The 19,183-nt window shown below is 45.5% G+C and overlaps 1 protein-coding gene and 1 long non-coding RNA gene across 3 annotated transcripts in view; one reads left to right on the forward strand and one right to left on the reverse strand.

Moving 5' to 3' along the window:
• The window catches only part of LOC309545726 (cystatin-A-like), a 76,226-nt gene that overhangs the window by 18,590 nt on the left and 38,453 nt on the right, over window positions 1-19,183 (forward strand). Inside the window, exons 2-3 of one of the 2 annotated variants that reach the window (XM_082245061.1) lie at window positions 4,484-4,585; window positions 7,335-7,923. In XM_082245061.1, the coding sequence (XP_082101187.1) occupies window positions 4,484-4,585; window positions 7,335-7,463 (231 nt within the window). In that variant the 3' untranslated portion in view covers window positions 7,464-7,923. Of the gene's footprint in view, window positions 1-4,483; window positions 4,586-7,334; window positions 7,924-19,183 lie in introns of those variants that run through there. The other variant, XM_082245062.1, reaches the window with a different exon arrangement.
• Window positions 7,471-19,183, reverse strand: part of LOC309545729 — a 149,782-nt gene continuing 138,069 nt past the window's right edge. Inside the window, exon 2 of the long non-coding RNA XR_014224907.1 lies at window positions 7,471-8,304. This is a non-coding gene — a long non-coding RNA (uncharacterized lncRNA). The remainder of the gene's footprint in view (window positions 8,305-19,183) is intronic.

The following is a 19,183-nucleotide window of genomic DNA, read 5'->3' on the forward strand; positions in this document are numbered from 1 at the left end:
TAAAATGATGACCGTGGGCGAAGAGAGGTGTGGATGACAGGAGGGTCAAAACAAGCCTCTAATGGCTGGCTGTCTATGTGCCCTTCCTCCCAAAGATCCCAAAGATCCTGGAGACAGCCAGGGTCCAGGGTATCAAGAGGAGGGCTGGTGTCAGAGGGAGTGTCGTGGGGTGACGGTGAGGTAGACGAAGCAGGGACCATGGTGGGCTGTATGTAATGCCGCTGAAGTTCCTAATAAAATGGTTCAGGTCTTTAAAAATGAGGAACTTGTTGGCCCTGACATTGGGACAAAAACTCAATCCCTAGGGAATGTTCAGCCTCAGTCAAGGGATGGGAAGACAGGTTGTATATTTTAATTGTAGATTTTGAAGGGCCGCTGTTAACTATATTTCTTTTCTGTCTTTTTTGTGCCTGTTCTCTTTGTTTGAAGCCCCCCCTTCTACCTCGCGTAGTTTCTTTTTTCTGGTGGGCAGATGGGGGGTGGTCCTAAAAAAGGAGAAGGAATAAGAATCTCGGTGGGTGCAGTGGGGGAGCACGTGGCCCCAGCAAGGTCACTGGCTAATAGGCCAAAAGAATTGGACAGAGGGAGACTGAATGAATTGGCATTGGATGCTGGAGGTGTTCATACCTGAGCTGAAGGAAGGGTAGGACTGCATGAAGCTGCAACTACTGAAGGGACACTACTACTAGGTGGAATTGGTGAAAGTGGCTTACTAGGTGCAAGGAGATGGGGCTGATGCTCCTTCGGGTGCTTAATTTTATTTTTCATTTTTCGACTCCTATGGCTATACTTGGCCCTGGAGGGGCCACTGTTCTCCCCTGAAGGCTTGTGATTTGCCTGTTTGGTGTGGGCTGGTTCATAGTGCCTACCGGACTGAGTGGAATTGCCTCCATGTCGGCCCCTGTCCAGGGAGGAGTTCCCAGAGGAGCCCCTAAGGGTGTATCCTGGACCTGCCAAAGGTCGGGGCCAACTGGGAAGGCAATTCCAGTTAAAAACCTTCCCCTCATTGTAGTCCTTAAGGTCTCGTTCAAATTTTTGTAGTTTGTTACGCACTAGGTCATCTTCAAACCTAATCAAATTTTTGTCCAAAACCTGCCGCCATTTGGAGAAAAGGCAGGACTCCGAGAAGGACTGGACCTCCAATTCCAAAGACGCAATCAGCTCCAACACCTTGGCCAATTTGCGTTCCCGCTGTTGAATAATGAGCTGGATCCATTTGTTGGTGCAAAACTCGGAAAAGAGATACCAGTCCCTATCGAGGTCCTCATCTAGGAAGTCACATTTTTTCTTGACTCTGAGTCCCCTAGGGGTGATCTTGAGTTCTATATATTTTTCTAAAAAGGACTTGTTTAGAACACAATTATTTTTCTTTTTTGGATAAATTTTACCTACAGACCCATGGCACTGCTATGGGTGCAAGTTTTGCACCCTGCTATGCCAATCTCACGATGGGTCTGTGGGAGGAGTTTCAGATTTGGCAGAACAATCCGTTTTCCAGGCACCTAATCTATTATGGCCGCTATATAGATGACGTGCTGATCATCTGGGATGGTGATTTGGACGTTTTCCAGGCCTTTGTCAACCACTGCAACAGCAACACCTTTGGCCTGTCCTTCACTCATGTTATTGACCCTGTGCGTCTGGTCTTTTTAGATCTAGAGCTCACCCACACTGACAATGTGATTGTGACACTTAACCACACCAAGCCGGTGGCTGGCAACTCCTACCTCCATTTTGGGAGTTGCCACCATCCGTATTGGAAGACCAACATACCCAAGGGACAGTTCCTGCGGCTTCGCAGAAACTGCTCCCGGTTGGAGGACTATGAGGCCCAGGGACAATTAATGAAGGAGAGGTTCCTGGAAAAGGGTTTCCCTGAGGAACTGGTCCAAAAAGCTTTCATTGATTGTAGAAATTCATCTTCCCTTTGTCCATCAAGGGCAAACTCCACAGGCAATAAAACCACTCACCAAGCCAAATTCATCACTGGGTTCAACAATAATTATAGACAGATCACTCACATTCTCAGAAAACACTGGTCCATTTTGCAATCAGACCCTAGATTAGGTCCTCACCTTCCCCCAGCCCCTTAGGTTGTTTACAGGAGAGCACGGACCATCAAAAACAACATAGCCCCCAGTAAAGTCAAAAAAACGTATGGTAGAGAGGTCCATGGACATCAGGTCCTACTTCAGTGACAGAGTGGGTACTTTTCAATGCAAGAAGAGAGGGTGCCTTACCTGCCAATTTATCCAACACGGCCGGGATTCCTTTCTCGACACACTTGGCAACAGTTACTCTATACGCCAATTTATTACCTGTTCCACAGAGTTTGTGGTCTACATTTTACACTGCCCATGTAATCTGTTGTACGTGGGTCGTACCATCCGCCACCTACGTACACGGATAGGTGAGCATCGTAGGGCCATTGCTCAAGGTTTTAACACCAAAAACGGTAAACTACCTCATAGCGTTCCCCGTCATTTTGCAACCCATCACAAGAGTGATGCCAAAGACTTGAAGGTTTGGGCAATTGAGTTTATACCCAAGGGCACTTTGACCACCAATGAACGTCTCTCCTTGCTTTGCAAGAGAGAGACGTTCTGGATATACAATTTGAACACCTTGTCCCCCCATGGGTTGAATGAAGAACTTGATATATACTCTGTGGTCTAAAGCAACCTTACTCACCCTTGTTTCCCTTTTTGGTTTTTTTTTTTTTTTTTTTTATCCCCAATTGTTTCTTATCCCCAATTGTATTTTTATTTTTATTTCTATTTTTATTTTATTTTATTTTACTTCATTTTCATTTTTCATTTCCATTTCCATCAGTGGTTTGTTCCTGGCGTTGGAGTCAGGGAGTTGGTGGCGACGCCTCTTCCCCTCATGCCCCTTTAAATTTCCCCTCTTTTTGTGCCACGGGAGATCTGAGGAAGGGCTTTGCCCGAAACATGTCATCCTCCCCGGTTTTGTGGCCACCTATGTCCCTTTAAACTGGCTGACAGCACACTCGGCGGTGTGTTGTGCCCAGCACAGTGAGGATTCCTTTGTCTCAGCGCTCCTGGTCACGTGGCAAGCAGGGTCCGCTGAGCACGTCTCCGGGACTCAGCTGCGGGCGACCAGTGACATCATCTCCTAGCGCCAGCTCAGCTGTTCGAGGATGGGAGCGGACACTGGACTGTAAGCTGAACGATCCTCACGGCTGGAGTGTATTGCAGTGGCTGGGGTTTCCTCTCTCCCCCCCCCCCCCTCCCCTTCTCTGCTTCTCTCGCTCCAGCCCCTGAGTGAGTGTTTCTACCATCAAGTTTCTACAACTCACAGGCGTCTCCACCTCACTCCTGGGTCCTCTTCTAAGGTACAGCCTCTCTGTCGGACATCTGTTGGCATCTTATTATATTAGATTTATCAGCATTTTTAGCCTTTCAATAAATTTGTCATTTTAATTAAAAAAAACTGACTTTGAGCTCACTGTCACTGCTCCTGGGAGCGCCAACACACCCATTTATCTGTTGCAACATTTGTTTCTCAGTCAGGATCTGGGTTTTGGGTGGGCTGCAACCCTGACATGACTTTGGGCTGATGGTGTGTTTCTTTGAGCCCTGGATATCTGTCCTTCAGCGCCAGGATCTTTTTGTATGATATTTGAAGTAATCCAAACCATATTCTCAGTGTCCATTAAGTACCTGTCCATCATTTCCTTGGTCACCCTGTGTCCCTAATAGACACAGGGTGGCTTACACATAAGAGGGGCCTATGGAGCCGAGAAAGGGACTTCTCGACCTCTCGAAGGTAAGCTGGGTTCCACGGGCCCCCCCAACCAAAGTGATTCCCGTCACATGAACTAATTACTGTATTTCACATGTCTAAAAGGCAGGCGTCCCAATACTTTTGGTTATATAGTGTGTGTGTGTGTGTGTGTGTGTGTACAGTATATTCACACAAATTCCTATGTAGTCATATATTATATTGAGAGGTACTGTATATCCATTTTGAATGATCTTAGTCTATAGAGTACCTGCAGTGTTCTGGACTCTTCAGATTCCTCTGAATACATGGCTCCTCTCCTGCAGCTGCTATCAGCTGCACAGTGCAGGATCTGCAGTTGCTATCTGGTTAGTCTGATCCTCTGCAGGACTCACTATTAGAGCCGGTTCACATTAATCCGGCTTGTCAGGTGACTTGGTCGCCTAACAAGTAGCTCCCAATGCTGTGCAATGGAACCGTTCTAATCACAGCGACTCAAGTCGCTCTGACTTAGAAAAAGGTTCCTGCACTATTTTTTGGCAAACTCGGAGCGACTTGCATTGACTTCTATTATGAGAAGTGGTTTGCAACCTGCGATGAAGTCGCGCTGCACGGGGCGACTTTGAGTCGGATTAGTGTGAACCGGCTCTTACAGCTTCTACTGAGTGCGGCTCTATTTATATATATATATATATATATATTGGTCTTTTCAATCCTGATGCAGTTTGTTTATTTTCAGGTGAAAGATGCATTTGTGAAGCAGTCCAAGACGAAGCCCACCAAATTTAAGGCACTCTCCGTCATTTCTCAGACTGTTGCCGGAACAAATTACTTTTTCAAGGTAATGTTGGTTTTATGCAGCATTGTCACCATTCAGGGCACAGCAGTGATTCTACAATGAGAGGCACATTATGTGCAATAGTTACACGGTGTAGGGTTGCCCCCTCATCCCTTTAAATCCAGGACACATATTCAGGGCCATCTTTAATATTATTCTGATCCTGTGCAAACATTTTCTTGGGCCCTCCAAAATCCACTTATCAACTATTTGCAGGCAGTGTGGGCTCAGGGGGCAGCTGCTTTGGGCCCCACAGCAATGAATGGGCCTGGGGCAGCTGTCCCTTATGCCCTGTGTTAAAGACGGCCCTGCACATATTAATTACACAAGTTCTGAGGCTGATATAATGCACATAAGGCACCAAGTGAGTTTAATTACCACCTTAACTACTTGCCTTCTGTGCACTTAAACCCCCTTCCCATCCAGACCAATTTTTAGCTTTCAGCGCTCTCACACTTTGAATGACAATTGCGCGGTCATGCTACACTGTACCCATATAAAATTGTTATCATTTTTTTCACACAAATAGAGCTTTCTTTTGGTGGCATTTAATCATCTCTGGGTTTTTTATTTTTTACAAAAAAAAAGAAAAAAGACAGAAAATTTTGAAAAAAAAAAGTTTTTCTTATTTTTTGCGAGTACATTTTGAAAATAAATACATTTTTCTTCTTCACTGATGTGCGCTGATGAGGCGGCACTGATGGGCACTGATAGGCTGCACTGATGGGCACTGATGAGGTGGCACTTATGGGCACTGCTGAGGTGGCACTGATGAGGAGGTACTAATATGCCGCACTGATGAGCACTGATAGGCGGCACTGATGAGCACTGATAGGCAGCACTGCTGGGCACTGAGAGGTGGCACTGCTGGGCACTGAGAGGTGGCACTGACGGGCACTGAGAGGTGGCACTGACGGGCAGCATTGATGGGCACTGGCGGGCGGCACTGATGGGCACTGGCGAGCGGCACTGATGGGAACTGGCGGGTGGCACTGATGAGCACTGATGGGCGGCACTGATGGGCAGCACCATCAGTGCCCACACTCAGTGCCCATAGTGCTGCCAGTCAGTGCTCATCAGTGCCTAGATGAGCAGGCACTGATGGGCACTGACTGGCAGCACTATGGGCACTGATTGTGTGCACTGATGGGGGGCACTGATGGTGGGCACTGTGGGCATTGATGGTGTGTTTGGTGTACCTTTGTTGTAATCAGGGCACTGGTGATCGGTGCCCTGATTACTTTTTTCTTTGTCCCCGGCGCTGTGCAGCTCCCCCTCCTTCTACACACAGGCTCTGTGTGAGGAAGGAGCGCCGGCGATGAGAGATGATCTCATATGTTTACATATGAGATCATCTCTCATTGGACGGCTTGATCACGTGGTGAATGGCCGCTGTGATTGGCCATTCACCGCGATCTGTGATCGGCTGTGTCCAAGGGACATGGCCGACACAGATTCCCCCCGATGCGCGCTCGCGGGAGCGCGCGGGGGGCGTGTCACTGGGAGGCCGTTTAAAAACGGCCTCCCGAAAATTCGAGTCCGCGCTGCAGCCGTATATAGGCTGTAGCGCGGATGGGAGAAGGTTAATCACTTGCCGACTGCCAGCAGTACATATACTGCAGCAGGTCGTCTCTGTCCCGGGAAACGACATACCTGTACGTTGCCTCGAGGGACCGCAAGTGGGGGAGTGCGTGCCCCATCGCCACATCGCCACAGGGGGAGTGTACCCAAATAAAATTGATGTCCTTTTTTCCCACAAATAGAGCTTTCTTTTGGTGGTATTTGATCACCTGTGCGATTTTTATTTTTTGCGCTATAAACAAAAAAAAGCGACAATTCTGAGAAAAAAACAATATTTTTCATATTCTGCTATATAACATTCTCAAAAAACAAAATTTAAAAATCAAGATTTTTTAACATTTTAGGCCAATTTGTTTTCTTTTACATATTTTTGGTAAAAAAATAAAATCGCAATAAGCGTATTTTGATTGGTTTGTGCAAAAGTTATTGCATCTACTAACTAAGGGAAAGATTTATGTAATTTTTTAATTTGTTTTTTTACTAGTAATGGCGGTGATCTGGACTGCAACATTGCAGCGGACAGATCTGATCCCTAACTGACATTTTTGACACTTTTGGGGAGACCAGTGACATTACTACAGTAATCAGTGCTAAAAATATGCACTGTTACTGTAATAATGACACTGGCACGGAAGGGGTTAACATTGTGGGTGATCAGTGGGTTAAAAGTGAGCCTAGGGAAGTGATTCTAACTGTGGGGGGGGGGCGTGGCTTGTGAAATGATCATAGAGACCTGTGATCCTATATAGAAGGGTCACAGGGGCTCTGTGATCATTCCAGGGAGAAGAACAATCAGCTGTGTTTAGAACAGCTGACCGTTCTCTCTCAGCGGGGAGCGATCGGGGAGTGTGATAGGCGGCAATCAGAGCTGCCTGCCCCGTGCATCGGCTTCCCCGCTGCTGAGTGGGGGCGGGAGCGCCGGCGGCCTCGCGCGCTCGCTCCCTAGCTGCAGGCACGCGACCAACAAAGGTCTACGTCGGTTAGCGCAGGAGGGCCGCACTGCCGCAGTAAAAAGGCGGCGGGTGCTCCGGAAGAGGGTAAAGAGCCACCAGAGTATCTCACAATGGTTATTGCTGATATGGGGCTTAATATGATGACCAATAAAATATCAGTGAAACTACTAATTTAAGGTGTAATTGTTTATAATTAACTTCTTTTCTAATCTTCTCAGGTTGACACTGGAGATAACACTTATTGCAACGTTAAACTGTTCGAACCTCTGCCTCATAAAAACGAGGAACCTTCTTTGACGGGTTTCGAGCTGAATAAGAAAAAGGATGATAAACTTCATGCTTTCTAAGATGGAGATGATGGCAATCGTGAATTATATCCTGGGTGATCCTTCTGTATCCAAATCTGTCCTGTAATTTCGTTCATCTTTTCTTTTGGCGGTTCCTTCAATCCCTTCCCCTCATCTCCTTCCCCACCATCACTCAACTAAGAGAGCTAAAAAAGGCAAACTCAAATCTGCTATGTCTTTTCAGGTTTGATCTCAAATAAAATTCCCCGTTATTTTTATGTAGGGTGGCTGGATTTACTATCAGAAAAGGCAGGCTTGGCCCTAATAGGTTTTGTTACTTTAAATAGGTTGTTCAAACTAAGCTGGACCAAACAATTTCTATTTAAAATTGATGCTGCTCGAATGTCCCAAGCTGTTATCCCAGCTAACTGGCCACAAGGTTTGCAGGTTCTAGTCGGGTTGAATACTGGCTCTTCAGACACATCTTGGACTACAACAAAATGGCATACATCCACACGCTGCCTTGGCATATAGTGAACTCCTGGAAAAAAATGGCTTGAGATTGGTCTCTTACCCTTGGGAGAACCACCTCTAACATGTTTCGTCCGGTAGGGTCTTAAAAATAGAGGCCACTACTCAGAAATGTGGTTGCTGTCAGCACTGTACAAACTTTATATGCAACGGCTACGTATGTTATACGGCACTGAGTTCCACCAGTGGTAAGGGGACTTCTTGTCCCACATCTGGAACAAAATAGAGAGTGACTCAGCCATTCATAGGAAGCCTTGTATTTTTGTGAATGAAAAGAAGGCCTTATCTGGCTGAGATGGAGATCTGTGACATTATTCATCTACCTCTCCACCTTGGCCAATCAGAGGAAGCTTTCTATTTAGAAAAATGGCTGAGCAGTGCTCTATTTTGCTTAAGGTGCGGGACAAGAAGTCCCCTTATAACTGCTGGAAAACAGCACCATATAATGTACATGGCCGATGCATACAAACTTTATATAGAGCTGACAGCGGCAACATTTCTTAGTAATGGTCTCTATGATTATGCCCCTACTGGACGAAACATGTTGGAGGGGATTCTCCCATAGGAAGGGGACCAAGCTCAAGTCATTTTTTACTAAGAGGAGATCACTTTATGCTGAGGCAGTGTGTGAATAGGAAACATTTTTTTGCAGTTCTTGATGTGTCTGACGAACCAGTATTCAACCCAACCAGCACCTGCAAACACTATGGCCAATCAGCTGGGATAACAAATTGGGGCATTGGCACGTTATTTTTAAATGGAAATAACAGGGTTTATGCCACCAACATATTTCCTGTGTCCATGCATATGTACCTGAAACACATACGGGCCCTAAATGGGAATACCACTTGGTACAGCGTCCAGTCACTGCATATTTCAGCCTGTTGACAAGTTACTGGGATTTGGGCTGCATGCTACACCTGTGCATCCTGTGTGCATAAAAATACTCGTGTGTGATGCACATGGGCCTGAGCGCTAGTGTGCATGTGAACTAAGTGAGGCTGGAGATGCTTTCAAGGTCTACTGTTAAATGTCCCCTTCCCTTCCTATCCAGCCTGACTCTAAACTTGAACACTAATGGTATATAAAACGTTGATAAAATGTACCAATTTGTAAAATCCTGTTCAGTTTTGTATCTTGTTTACTGTGTAACTAAAATGCAATAAAAAAAATTTTTGGGGAAAAAAACTGGTGTTTTTTTGCATACAGGTAAAGTCACATTGACGCATCAAGGAAACCACCATAAAGTGTAGTTCCCAACCCTAAACTATCTAAGCTCCCAATTTTAACCTGCTTCTTCCTCTCCCTTACATAATTGAGAAAATGGTTATTTTTCCAAAATTAGTTATACTTCCTGCTTTTCTCGCTAATGCCCCCCCCCCCCCCCATACCTCCTGGGAAGTCCATGGAGTCTCCTGCCATAGTGTGGGTTTCAATGCTTGTGCCTCAGGTCTTTGGCAACTACTGGAAAAGAAAACAAAAGAAACAGCACAACCCTGTAGCGTAGCAAAAAAAATAAAAGACAATTTATTGAAAAATAGAAATGCACTCACAAAAGTACAAATGTGTAGGGCATGGCATAAAGGTGACTTGGGACCCAGAAATGTCAGAGGGGCAGCCAGAGAACAACCAGCCTTGGGATGAAGTGTGCTGAAGCTGGAAGAAGCTGCTGTCACTGCAACTTGAATTGGTGTTTGACGCGGGACTGGAATCCATGACATCACTGTAGACACATTTGCTGTAGACATGAGATGCGTTTCAAAACCGGTCAGCTTCTTCATCCGGCTTATGGCTGATGAGGAAGCCAACCAGCTTCTCTGTGGTTTCACTGAAAGTAAAAAATGTCCTAGAGTCAGTGGTTTTATTGAAAATAACAAAAATGTCCCAGGGTTGGTGGTGTCACTGGGTTTAACTGACAGCTAAGAACGTAGTATTTGATGGCTGGAGGTACATTAGGCATTCACAGGATACAGAAGTAAGTGTCGGCCAGTATAGGCCCCAAAAATTAGCCCACATGGGTTTAACTGTCAACAAAGAACGTAGCATTTGATGGCTGGAGGTAAATTAGGCATTCACAGTATACAGAAGTAAGTGTCGGCCTGTATAGGCCCTAAAAATTTGCCCACATGGGTTTAACTGACAGCTAAGAACGTAGTATTCGGTGGCTGGAAGTACATTAGGCATTCACGGTATACAGAAGTAAGTGTCGGCCTGTATAGGCCCCAAAAATTAGCCCACATGGGTTTAACTGACAGCTAAGAACGTAGTATTTGGTGGCTGGAGGTACATTAGGCATTCACAGGATACAGAAGTAAGTGTTGGCCTGTATAGGCCCCAAAAATTAGCCCACGTGGGTTTACCTGACAGCTAAGAACGTAGTATTCGGTGGCTGGAAGTACATTAGGCATTCACGGTATACAGAAGTAAGTGTCGGCCTGTATAGGCCCCAAAAATATGCCCACATGGGTTTAACTGACAGCTAAGAACGTAGTATTTTATGGCTGGAGGTACATTAGGCATTCACAGGATACAGAAGTAAGTGTCGGCCAGTATAGGCCCCAAAAATAAGTCCACATGGGTTTACCTGACAGCTAAGAATGTGGTATGCGGTGGCTGAAGGTACATTAGGCATTCACAGGATACAGAAGTAATTGTCGCCCTGTATAGGCCCCAAAAATTAGCCCACATGGGTTTACCTGACAGCTAAGAACGTAGTTTTTGATGGCTGGAAGTACATTAGGCATTCACAGGATAGAGAAGTAAGTGTCGGCCAGTAAAGGCCCCAAAAATTAGCCCACATGGGTTTACCTGACAGCTAAGAACGTAGTATTCCACTAAGAAGTGGGGTATTCCACCTACCCCATCCCTGAGTACAAAGCTCACCCAGACCCCCTCCTCTCCACTAAAAAGCTCTCCCCCCCCCCCCCAGTACAGAGCTCTTCCACTCACCTTACCCCCAGTACAGAGAACACCCCAACCCCCCTTCCCCTCCACTAAAAAGCTCTCTACCCCAGTACAGAGTTCTTCCACCCACCTCACCCCCAGTAGAGCTCACCCAACCCTCCTTTCTCTCCACTAAAAAGCTCTCTCCCCCCAGTACAAAGCTCTTCCTCATAAATGAAAACTAGGTGATTAAGTGGTTGTGAAAACATTTATAAGTGTAGCCCCCTCACAGATAGGTTGCTAGTATTGCTTTGGCAAATGTAGTTTTGCGGCTGTGCTGTAATCAGCAGAGATGCAAATGATTGCTTTGGTCTGCTCAGGGCTCTACAGACTGCGAGTTTGACTGCTTCCCCATCTTCTGGAGGTTTCCAGAATATAGTGGGTAGAGATGGACAAACATCGGCCGGGGCGGTTTGCGAACGTCAGCCGCAAATTTTCTCAAAAGTCAGAGAACCGCAAGCTCGCGGCAGGCCCCATTGACTTTAATGGGAGGCAAACTTTAAAAACCTTTAGGTCATATTTGCAGCCACAAAAGACGTACTAGCTGTGCACAAATAGTCCCACCACATGGACAATGTCATAACAGAAGTATTGTAATTGGAAACGTTGCCCTAAAATATTTTTTTTTTCATAAATCAGCCAGAACTGACAGCAGCCGGTAAATACATGTCAAATACATATAGGGTCCATTCACACATCTGTAAAAAGGGTCCGCATCCATTCCACAATTTGGCGGAACCTTTACAGAACCATTGATTTCGAATTCCAGTCTGAAAAATTAGGCATTCACAGGATACAGAAGTAAGTGTCAGCCATTTCCGGCCCCTAAAATTAGACCCATGTGCGTTTAACTGACAGCTACGAACGTTGTATTCTGTGGCTGAAGGTACATTAGGCATTCACAGGATACAGAAGTAAGTGTCGGCCAGTATTGGCCCCAAAAATTAGCCCACATGCGTTTACCTGACAGCTAAGAACGTTGTATTCTGTGGCTGAAGGTACATGAGGCATTCACAGGATACAGAAGTAAGTGTCCATCAGTATTGGCCCCAAAAATTAGCCCACATGGGTTTATCTGACAGCTAAGAATGTATTATTCCGTGGCTGAAGGCACTCACAGGATACAGAAGTAAGTGTCGGCCAGTATAGGCCCCAAAAATGAGCCCACATGGGTTTACCTGACAGCAAAGAACATAGTATTCCGTAGCTGAAGCTACATTAGGCATTCACAGGATACAGAAGTAAGTGTCGGCCAGTATAGGCCCCAAAAATTAGCCCACATGGGTTTATCTGACAGCTAAGAATGTATTATTCTGTGGCTGAAGGTACATTAGGCATTCGCAGGATACAGAAGTAAGTGTCGGACAGTATAGGCCCCAAAAATTAACCCACATGGGTTTACCTGACAGCTAAGAACGTAGTATTCGGTGGCTGAAGGTACATTAGGCATTCACAGGATACAGAAGTAAGTGTTGGCCAGCATAGGCCCCAAAAATTAGCCCACATGGGTTCAACTGACAGCAAAGAACGTAGTATTTGATGGCTGGAGGTACATTGGGCATTCCCAGTATGCAGAAGTAAGTGTCGGCCTGTATAGGCCCTAAAAATGAGCCCACATGGGTTTAACTTACAGCAAAGAACATGAAATGCCTTTTATGCCGCTGTATGTAGCGAAGCCAAGGACCAGGAATTGCTGTGGGTGGATGGTGGTCTGGCGGATATTTGTGGCCTGGCATGAGGAATTTCATTGAAACATGGTCCACTGGTCACATGTGTTGAATTCCTCAGAGATCCATGCCTCATTAATTTTTATAAATGTGAGGTAGTCTACACTGTCATGAGCTAGGCGAGTGCGCTTATTGGTCACGATCCCCCCTGCTGCGCTGAACATCCTTTCGGACAGGACATTGGATGGGGGGCAAGCCAACATTTCCATTGCAAATTGTGCAAGCTCTGGCCAGAGGTCAAGCCTGCCCACCCAGTAGTCCAAGGGCCGTTAACCTGATGTAGTCAGACACCTGTCGGTCTAGGCGTTCCCTGATGCTGGAACCGGAGTACAGCTGTCGATGGTTCGGCTGAAAGAAGGATCTCATATCTGAAGTGACCAGGACATCTTCAAACCACCCTCTTCTTGCAGGCGCTGTTGGATTGCTACCCGCAACTGTCTCTCTGTGACTGGAAATTCCAGTGCACGCAAAAGCAGAATGCAGCATTTCACGCAGCAAGGCCTGGAAGTGCTGCATTCTGACCGCCCTCTGTGATTGTGGTAACATTTCCGCCATTTTTTGTTTGTACTGGGGGTCTAAGTACGTTGCCACCCAGTACTGGTCCTTGGCCTTTATGCTTTTTATACGGGGGTCCCCCTTGAAACACTGGAGCATGAATGCCCCCATTCGCAATAAACTAGAAGCGGTGTAGTGGCCTGCTTCCAGCTCATCATCCAGGATAATGTCGTCCTCGTTCTCCTCCCCCCAACCACGGATAACACCAGGGATCCCAGAAAGGTTTAAAGCATGCTTTTCTTGCTCCTCCTCATCCCCCCCAGCAGCCTCCTCCTCTGACTCCTCTTCAGACTCCTGCTGTTTACTTGTCTCAGATGGAGTAGCACCCACTGGGAATTCATCCAACATTGCGACTTCCTCATCTTCCTGCTCCTCGACAGCTTGATCAATGACACGACGCAATGCACGCTCCAGAAAGAAGGTGTAAGGTACGATGTCACTGATGGCGCCCTGGCCGTGACTGACCAGTTTGGTGATCTCATCGAATGGCCGCAGAAGTCTGCATGCGTCCCGCATGAGCAGCCACTGGCGAGGTGAAAAAAACCAAGCTCCCCAGAACCTGTCCTGCCGCAGAGTTCATTCAGGTAGTCATTAACTGCACGTTTCTGCTGGAGCAGCCTATCAAGCATATGCAACGTTGAGTTCCATCGCGTCGGGCAGTCAAAAATAAGACGCCTGACGGGCAGGTTGTGTCGCCGCTAAATGTCAGCAAGGCGAGCCATGGCTGTGTAAGATCTTCTGAAATGGCCCGAGATTTTCCTGGCCTGCCGCAATACCTGGACTCCAGGGCATTTGGCGATGACACGTCATCATCCACGTCACCTTCCCCACCACTAACATTCGATATCTCGGAGTAGGCAGCAACAGCGGGGACCAACCTCCTTGGGCTGATCTGGGTACTGTCGTCAGACTGCTGAGTGGCGGCTGTTGCTACCTCCTCTTCCTGATCCAATGCCAAGAATGGCTGTGCATCGCAAATGTCTTGTGATGGATCGGAAAATAATTCCAGTGACTCAAGCCGAGGGTAGGTGGTGGTGGTGTTTGTGGTGGTGTCTTTGGGGGTGCACACAGCAGAGAGTGAAGAGGGTGCAGATAGAGAGGATGAGGAGGGTGCAGAAGAGGAAGGCTGAGTGAGACACTCAACCAAGTCTGGTGCGCCCTTTGATGTAATCGAACGCACCTTCTGAAACTTCATACCACCCCTGCGGAAGGGCCTGCCTCTTCCTCTGCCTGTCATTTTTTAAATTACCCTGTGACAAAAGTTTTTAGAGAATCGCAGTATATCTGGAAAAAGGTAAATAACACCCCGCTTCAATCTGTCGTAATGGGGGGGCCACAGGTTTATCACACCAGTTCTACAAATAATTGGCCAGTAACGGTTGTCACTGTGTATAGCACAGTTAACACAGCAAAAGAGGCCACATTTTTACAGGACAAAAATACAATCGTAGAAAAATATGCTGTTAAATAAAACCCCACTTCAATATGTGGTATTGGGGGGCCACTGGTTTATCACACCAGTTGTTCAAAAAATTGGCCAGGGAGTTTGGCACTGTGTGTATCAGAGTTAACACAACAAAAGAGGCAATAATGTTGCAGGACACAAATACACTTGTAAAAGTATACTCAGATAACACCCAACTTAAATATGTGATATTGGGGGGCCACTGGTTTATCACAATAGTTGTTCCAAAAATTGGCCAGTGAGTTTGGCACTGTGTGTATCAGAGTTAACACAGCAAAAGAGGCAATATTGTTGCAGGACACAAATACACTTGTAAAAGTATACTCAGATAACACCCAGCTTCAATCTGTGGTATTGGGGGGCCACTGGTTTATCACACCAGTTGTTCCAAAAATTGGCCAGTGAGTTTGGCACTGTGTGTAGCAGAGTTAACACAGCAAAAGAGGCAATATTGTTGCAGGACACAAATACACTTGTAAAAGTATACTCAGATAACACCCCACTTCAATATGTGGTATTGGGGGGGCCACTGGTCTATAACGCCAGTTACATTAAAAGTGCTTTTGTCACTGTTTGTAGTATTGCTGCAGCAACGCTCAGTCACCACACCAGTCACAATGCTGCACAGTGCACAATACAAATCCACTATAATATGCTTTCTATATTACAAAGTATATTATACGTGGATTACACCCCTATATAGTGCAATGCACACCTATACCAAATAGCAGCCCTTAAAATTACTTTTGTGGACCTGAACAGAGCGATTTGTGTCACTGCCGATCTGTCCCTGATGAACACTGCATACCTGTCCCTAAACTGAAAAGAAACTGCACACCTATACCAAATACCAGTCCTGAAAAGGAATTTTGTGGATCTTAACAGAGCGATTTGTGTCACTGCCGATCTCGATCTGTCCCTGATGAACACAGCATACCTGTCCCTAAACTAAAAAAAGTATAGTAGACCTATACCAAATACCAGCCCTGGAAAGGACTTTTGTGGATCTTAACAGAGCTATTTGTGTCTGGCAATCTGTCCCTGATGCACACAGCCAACCTTTCCCTATGCTGACAAAAAGCAGAATGTGAAATGGCCGCCAGCTCAGGTCTATTTATAAGGTAGGGGGCATGTCCATGTGCTGAAATGTTTCAATTGGCTGTCCCATTCCACCTGACGGCTGTGTCATGGGTTAAAGTTCTTTAGAATGTAAAAGAAAATGGCGGCACCAACATCGGCAAAAGTCCGCGTTTTTGCGAATTTGCGAACACACAAAGTTTGCCGCGAACTGACCGCCGGGCGAACCGCAAGGCCATGCCTATATATGAACACCCAAAGTAGACCAATATGTATTCTGGTACATGTTTTTTGAAAAAAAAAATCCCAATAAGTGTATATTGATTGGTTTGCGTAAAAGATATCACGTCTACAAACTATGGGATAGATTTATGGACTTTTTACATTTTTTATTGATTTTACTAGTAATGGCTGGGAGCAGCGATTTTTAGGGGGACTGCGACATTGCGGTGGAGAAATCGGACACTAAGTGAAACTTTTTGGGGACCAGTGACACCAATTCAGTGATCAGTGCAAAAAAAAAAAATGCCCAGTCACTGTATAAATAAGTCCGACAGACCCAGAAGGAAGACAGGCGAAAATGGATAACGCCTCCAGCAGGGGCGATGAGGGCTTAATTTGTAGATAAGTCTCACATAATTTGCTAGTATGCAATGCATACTAGCACATTATGCCTTTACTTTGCAGGTATAAATAAAAGTACAAAAAACCCCAGAGTTTACTTCCTCTTTAAGGGCTGCCCTGCAGCAGTATACTGTATGTACCTCGGGAGGTCCTTAAGTGGTTAAATTAGCACTGTGCAGAAGGGCAAACAATACCATGGTCATGAAGGGGTAAAACATTCCAGAGCTCAAAAACCAATAAACTAAAGAGAAAATTTAAGAAAATAGGCAACAAGAGAAAAGAATAAGCAAAAATAGGCAGTGGCCATTTTATTGATGCAGCACTGCCCCCTTGAGGATTCCTGAATTATTCACCTTGGGATCCCCCTGGGCTACTGATAGCAACTGCAGCATGCACAATTTAACCCTTAAGGCTGCATTCACACTTGAGCGTAGCATTTTTTACAGCGTTTTTACCGCAATTTTTACCGCGATTTTTACCGCGATTTTTACCGCGATTTTACCGCGATTTTTTCAGGCGTTTTTCATTGACATCTATCAAAAACGCTGGTAATCAGCCCAAAAAGAAGCTCATGTACTTTTTTCAGCTACAGGCGTTTTGCAAAATGCTCAGATGTGAACAGGGGCCATTTAAATGAATGGGGTTTTACTTGTTGGGCGTTTTGGAAGCGTTTCTTTTGAGCGTTTTTGGAGCTGAAAACGCCCAGGTGTGAATGGAGCCTTAAGCCCCGTACACACGTACCGATCGTCGGCCGACGGAACGTCCTACAAATGTTCGCGGCTGGTGTGTTTGTTGTTTGTCTGTTGAAAAGTGCTCCAAACTTGCCCAGGACATTTGTCTTCCGACAGAAAATGACGTCACTACGTTCCACGCACGTTCGCCGCTACAAAAGAGGAAGTGAGTGTTTGGCCGTGACCCTTCTGGGCATCTCGCGCTGATTTCGGTAGCATTTGTTTGGTTGACGACATTTCGCTATTTTCCGAGACATCGTTCGAGAATTTATTATGGCGACCGTGAATTCGTCCGTTGCTGTCGTTAGTGTTGGAGTTTTGGCTCTGAGACGACGTACGAGCAATAGGAAGAAGAAGCGGACCTCCTGGACGAAAAATTGGTTGCTTAACCGTGATCAATTTTCTCATATGTCCTTGCTGAGGGAGCTCCAGGAAAATAATCCTGATGACTTCAGGAATTATTTGAGGATGACGGATCCCATCTTTTACCGTCTTCTTGCCCTGGTGTCCCCCTATATTCTGAAGCAGGATACTTGTATGCGGCTTGCAATTACTCCTGAGCAAAGGTTAATTGCGACGTTGAGGTATCTTGCAACAGGGAGAAGCCTGCAGGATCTGAAGTTCACCACAGGCATCTCCCCCCAAGCTCTTGGAGTCATCATCCCTGAGACCTGCTCTGCCATCATCAAGGTCTTGCAGAAGGACTATATCAAGGTATGTTTGATTTTTTACATTACATTACATGTATTACTAGTTTCACCTGAATTATGATGTTTTTGGATGTACAGCAATTGACACAGGCCATTATTTGTAAACTACCCTCTGTCCGCATGCACATAGTAGTAAAGATGTAGATTATCTTTAACCATTTGTAAAATTACCCACTAACCACCCCACCATTCTCTCCTATGTGTCCCTAAACGCATTGCCTGTTAACAGTATTTTGAATTTGGGTCATTTTATTGCTTTCCCTCAAACAATTATTCCTTGGCCAATGTTTTAGTACCTAGTTAATGATTTATCTAAAATACATCAGTCCATCCATTCCCACCTATGATTCTGTATGTTTATGTAATGATGTTAAAACCTTCACTGACCACAAGCCCTAATTGATGTATAAATGCCCAGTTTTACTTACCCATCCCCCACCCACATGCTAAATCTCAAAGTCAGCATATACCAAAGCTCAAGTTCAGAGGTCTTCAAACTATGGCCCACCAGTTGTTCACGAACTTCAATTTCCATCATGCCTAGTCATGTCTGTGAATGTCAGAGAATTACAAGGCCTCATGGGATGTGTAGTTCTGCAACAGCTGGAGGGCCGTAGTTTGTAAATCTCAGCTCTAGCTGGTGAGTATAATGGGCCATACACACTAGAAGATTGTCAGAACAATTTATCCTTCCGATTTACCAAAACCAAATAATATGAGGTCCAACAAACACTTTCAAATCCTATGCAATCTGGTAGGCCCTTGCACTACATAGAAAAGTTAAATCTGCACGAAAAAGTCTTCAGAGAATCTTCTAGTGTGTATGGCCCTTTACAATATAAGAACAATAGGAGGTTGAAAAGAAATGTATGTAGATGTTACATCCCCATATCCAAACCTTTGCCTTCCTGTTGTATATTTTTTTAGCAAGTTGCATAAGCATTTAACAGACAACTGTGTGTGTAATTAATAATGTGATGTGCTCAAGCACTAATTTTATTTATTTTTTTTTTTTTTTATTTTTTCCCCACAGTTTCCTTCAAACGCAGAGCAATGGCTGGAGATTTCTGATCAATTTCTGGAGAAGTGGAATTTTCCCAATTGTGGGGGTGCTATTGATGGGAAGCACGTCCGCATTGTCCCCCCTCCGAATTCCGGCACATTTTATTATAATTATAAAGGTTTTTTTAGTATAGTCATGCTAGCCATAGTTAATGCAAACTATGAGTTTATTTTTTTGGATATTGGCAAAAATGGCCGCAATTCGGATGGGGGAGTTATTGATCAGACGGAGTTCGCTCGTCGTCTAAAGAACGGCACTCTGAACCTGCCATCCAGGGAGCAAACTGTTGAGGGTATGAGCTTTGTGTTTATCGCAGATGAGGCTTTTGCGCTTGGGGAGCATCTCATGAAGCCC

This window comes from Pelophylax lessonae, assembly GCF_965119305.1.
Source record: "Pelophylax lessonae genome assembly, chromosome: 2".
NCBI classification, from domain to species: domain Eukaryota; kingdom Metazoa; phylum Chordata; class Amphibia; order Anura; family Ranidae; genus Pelophylax; species Pelophylax lessonae.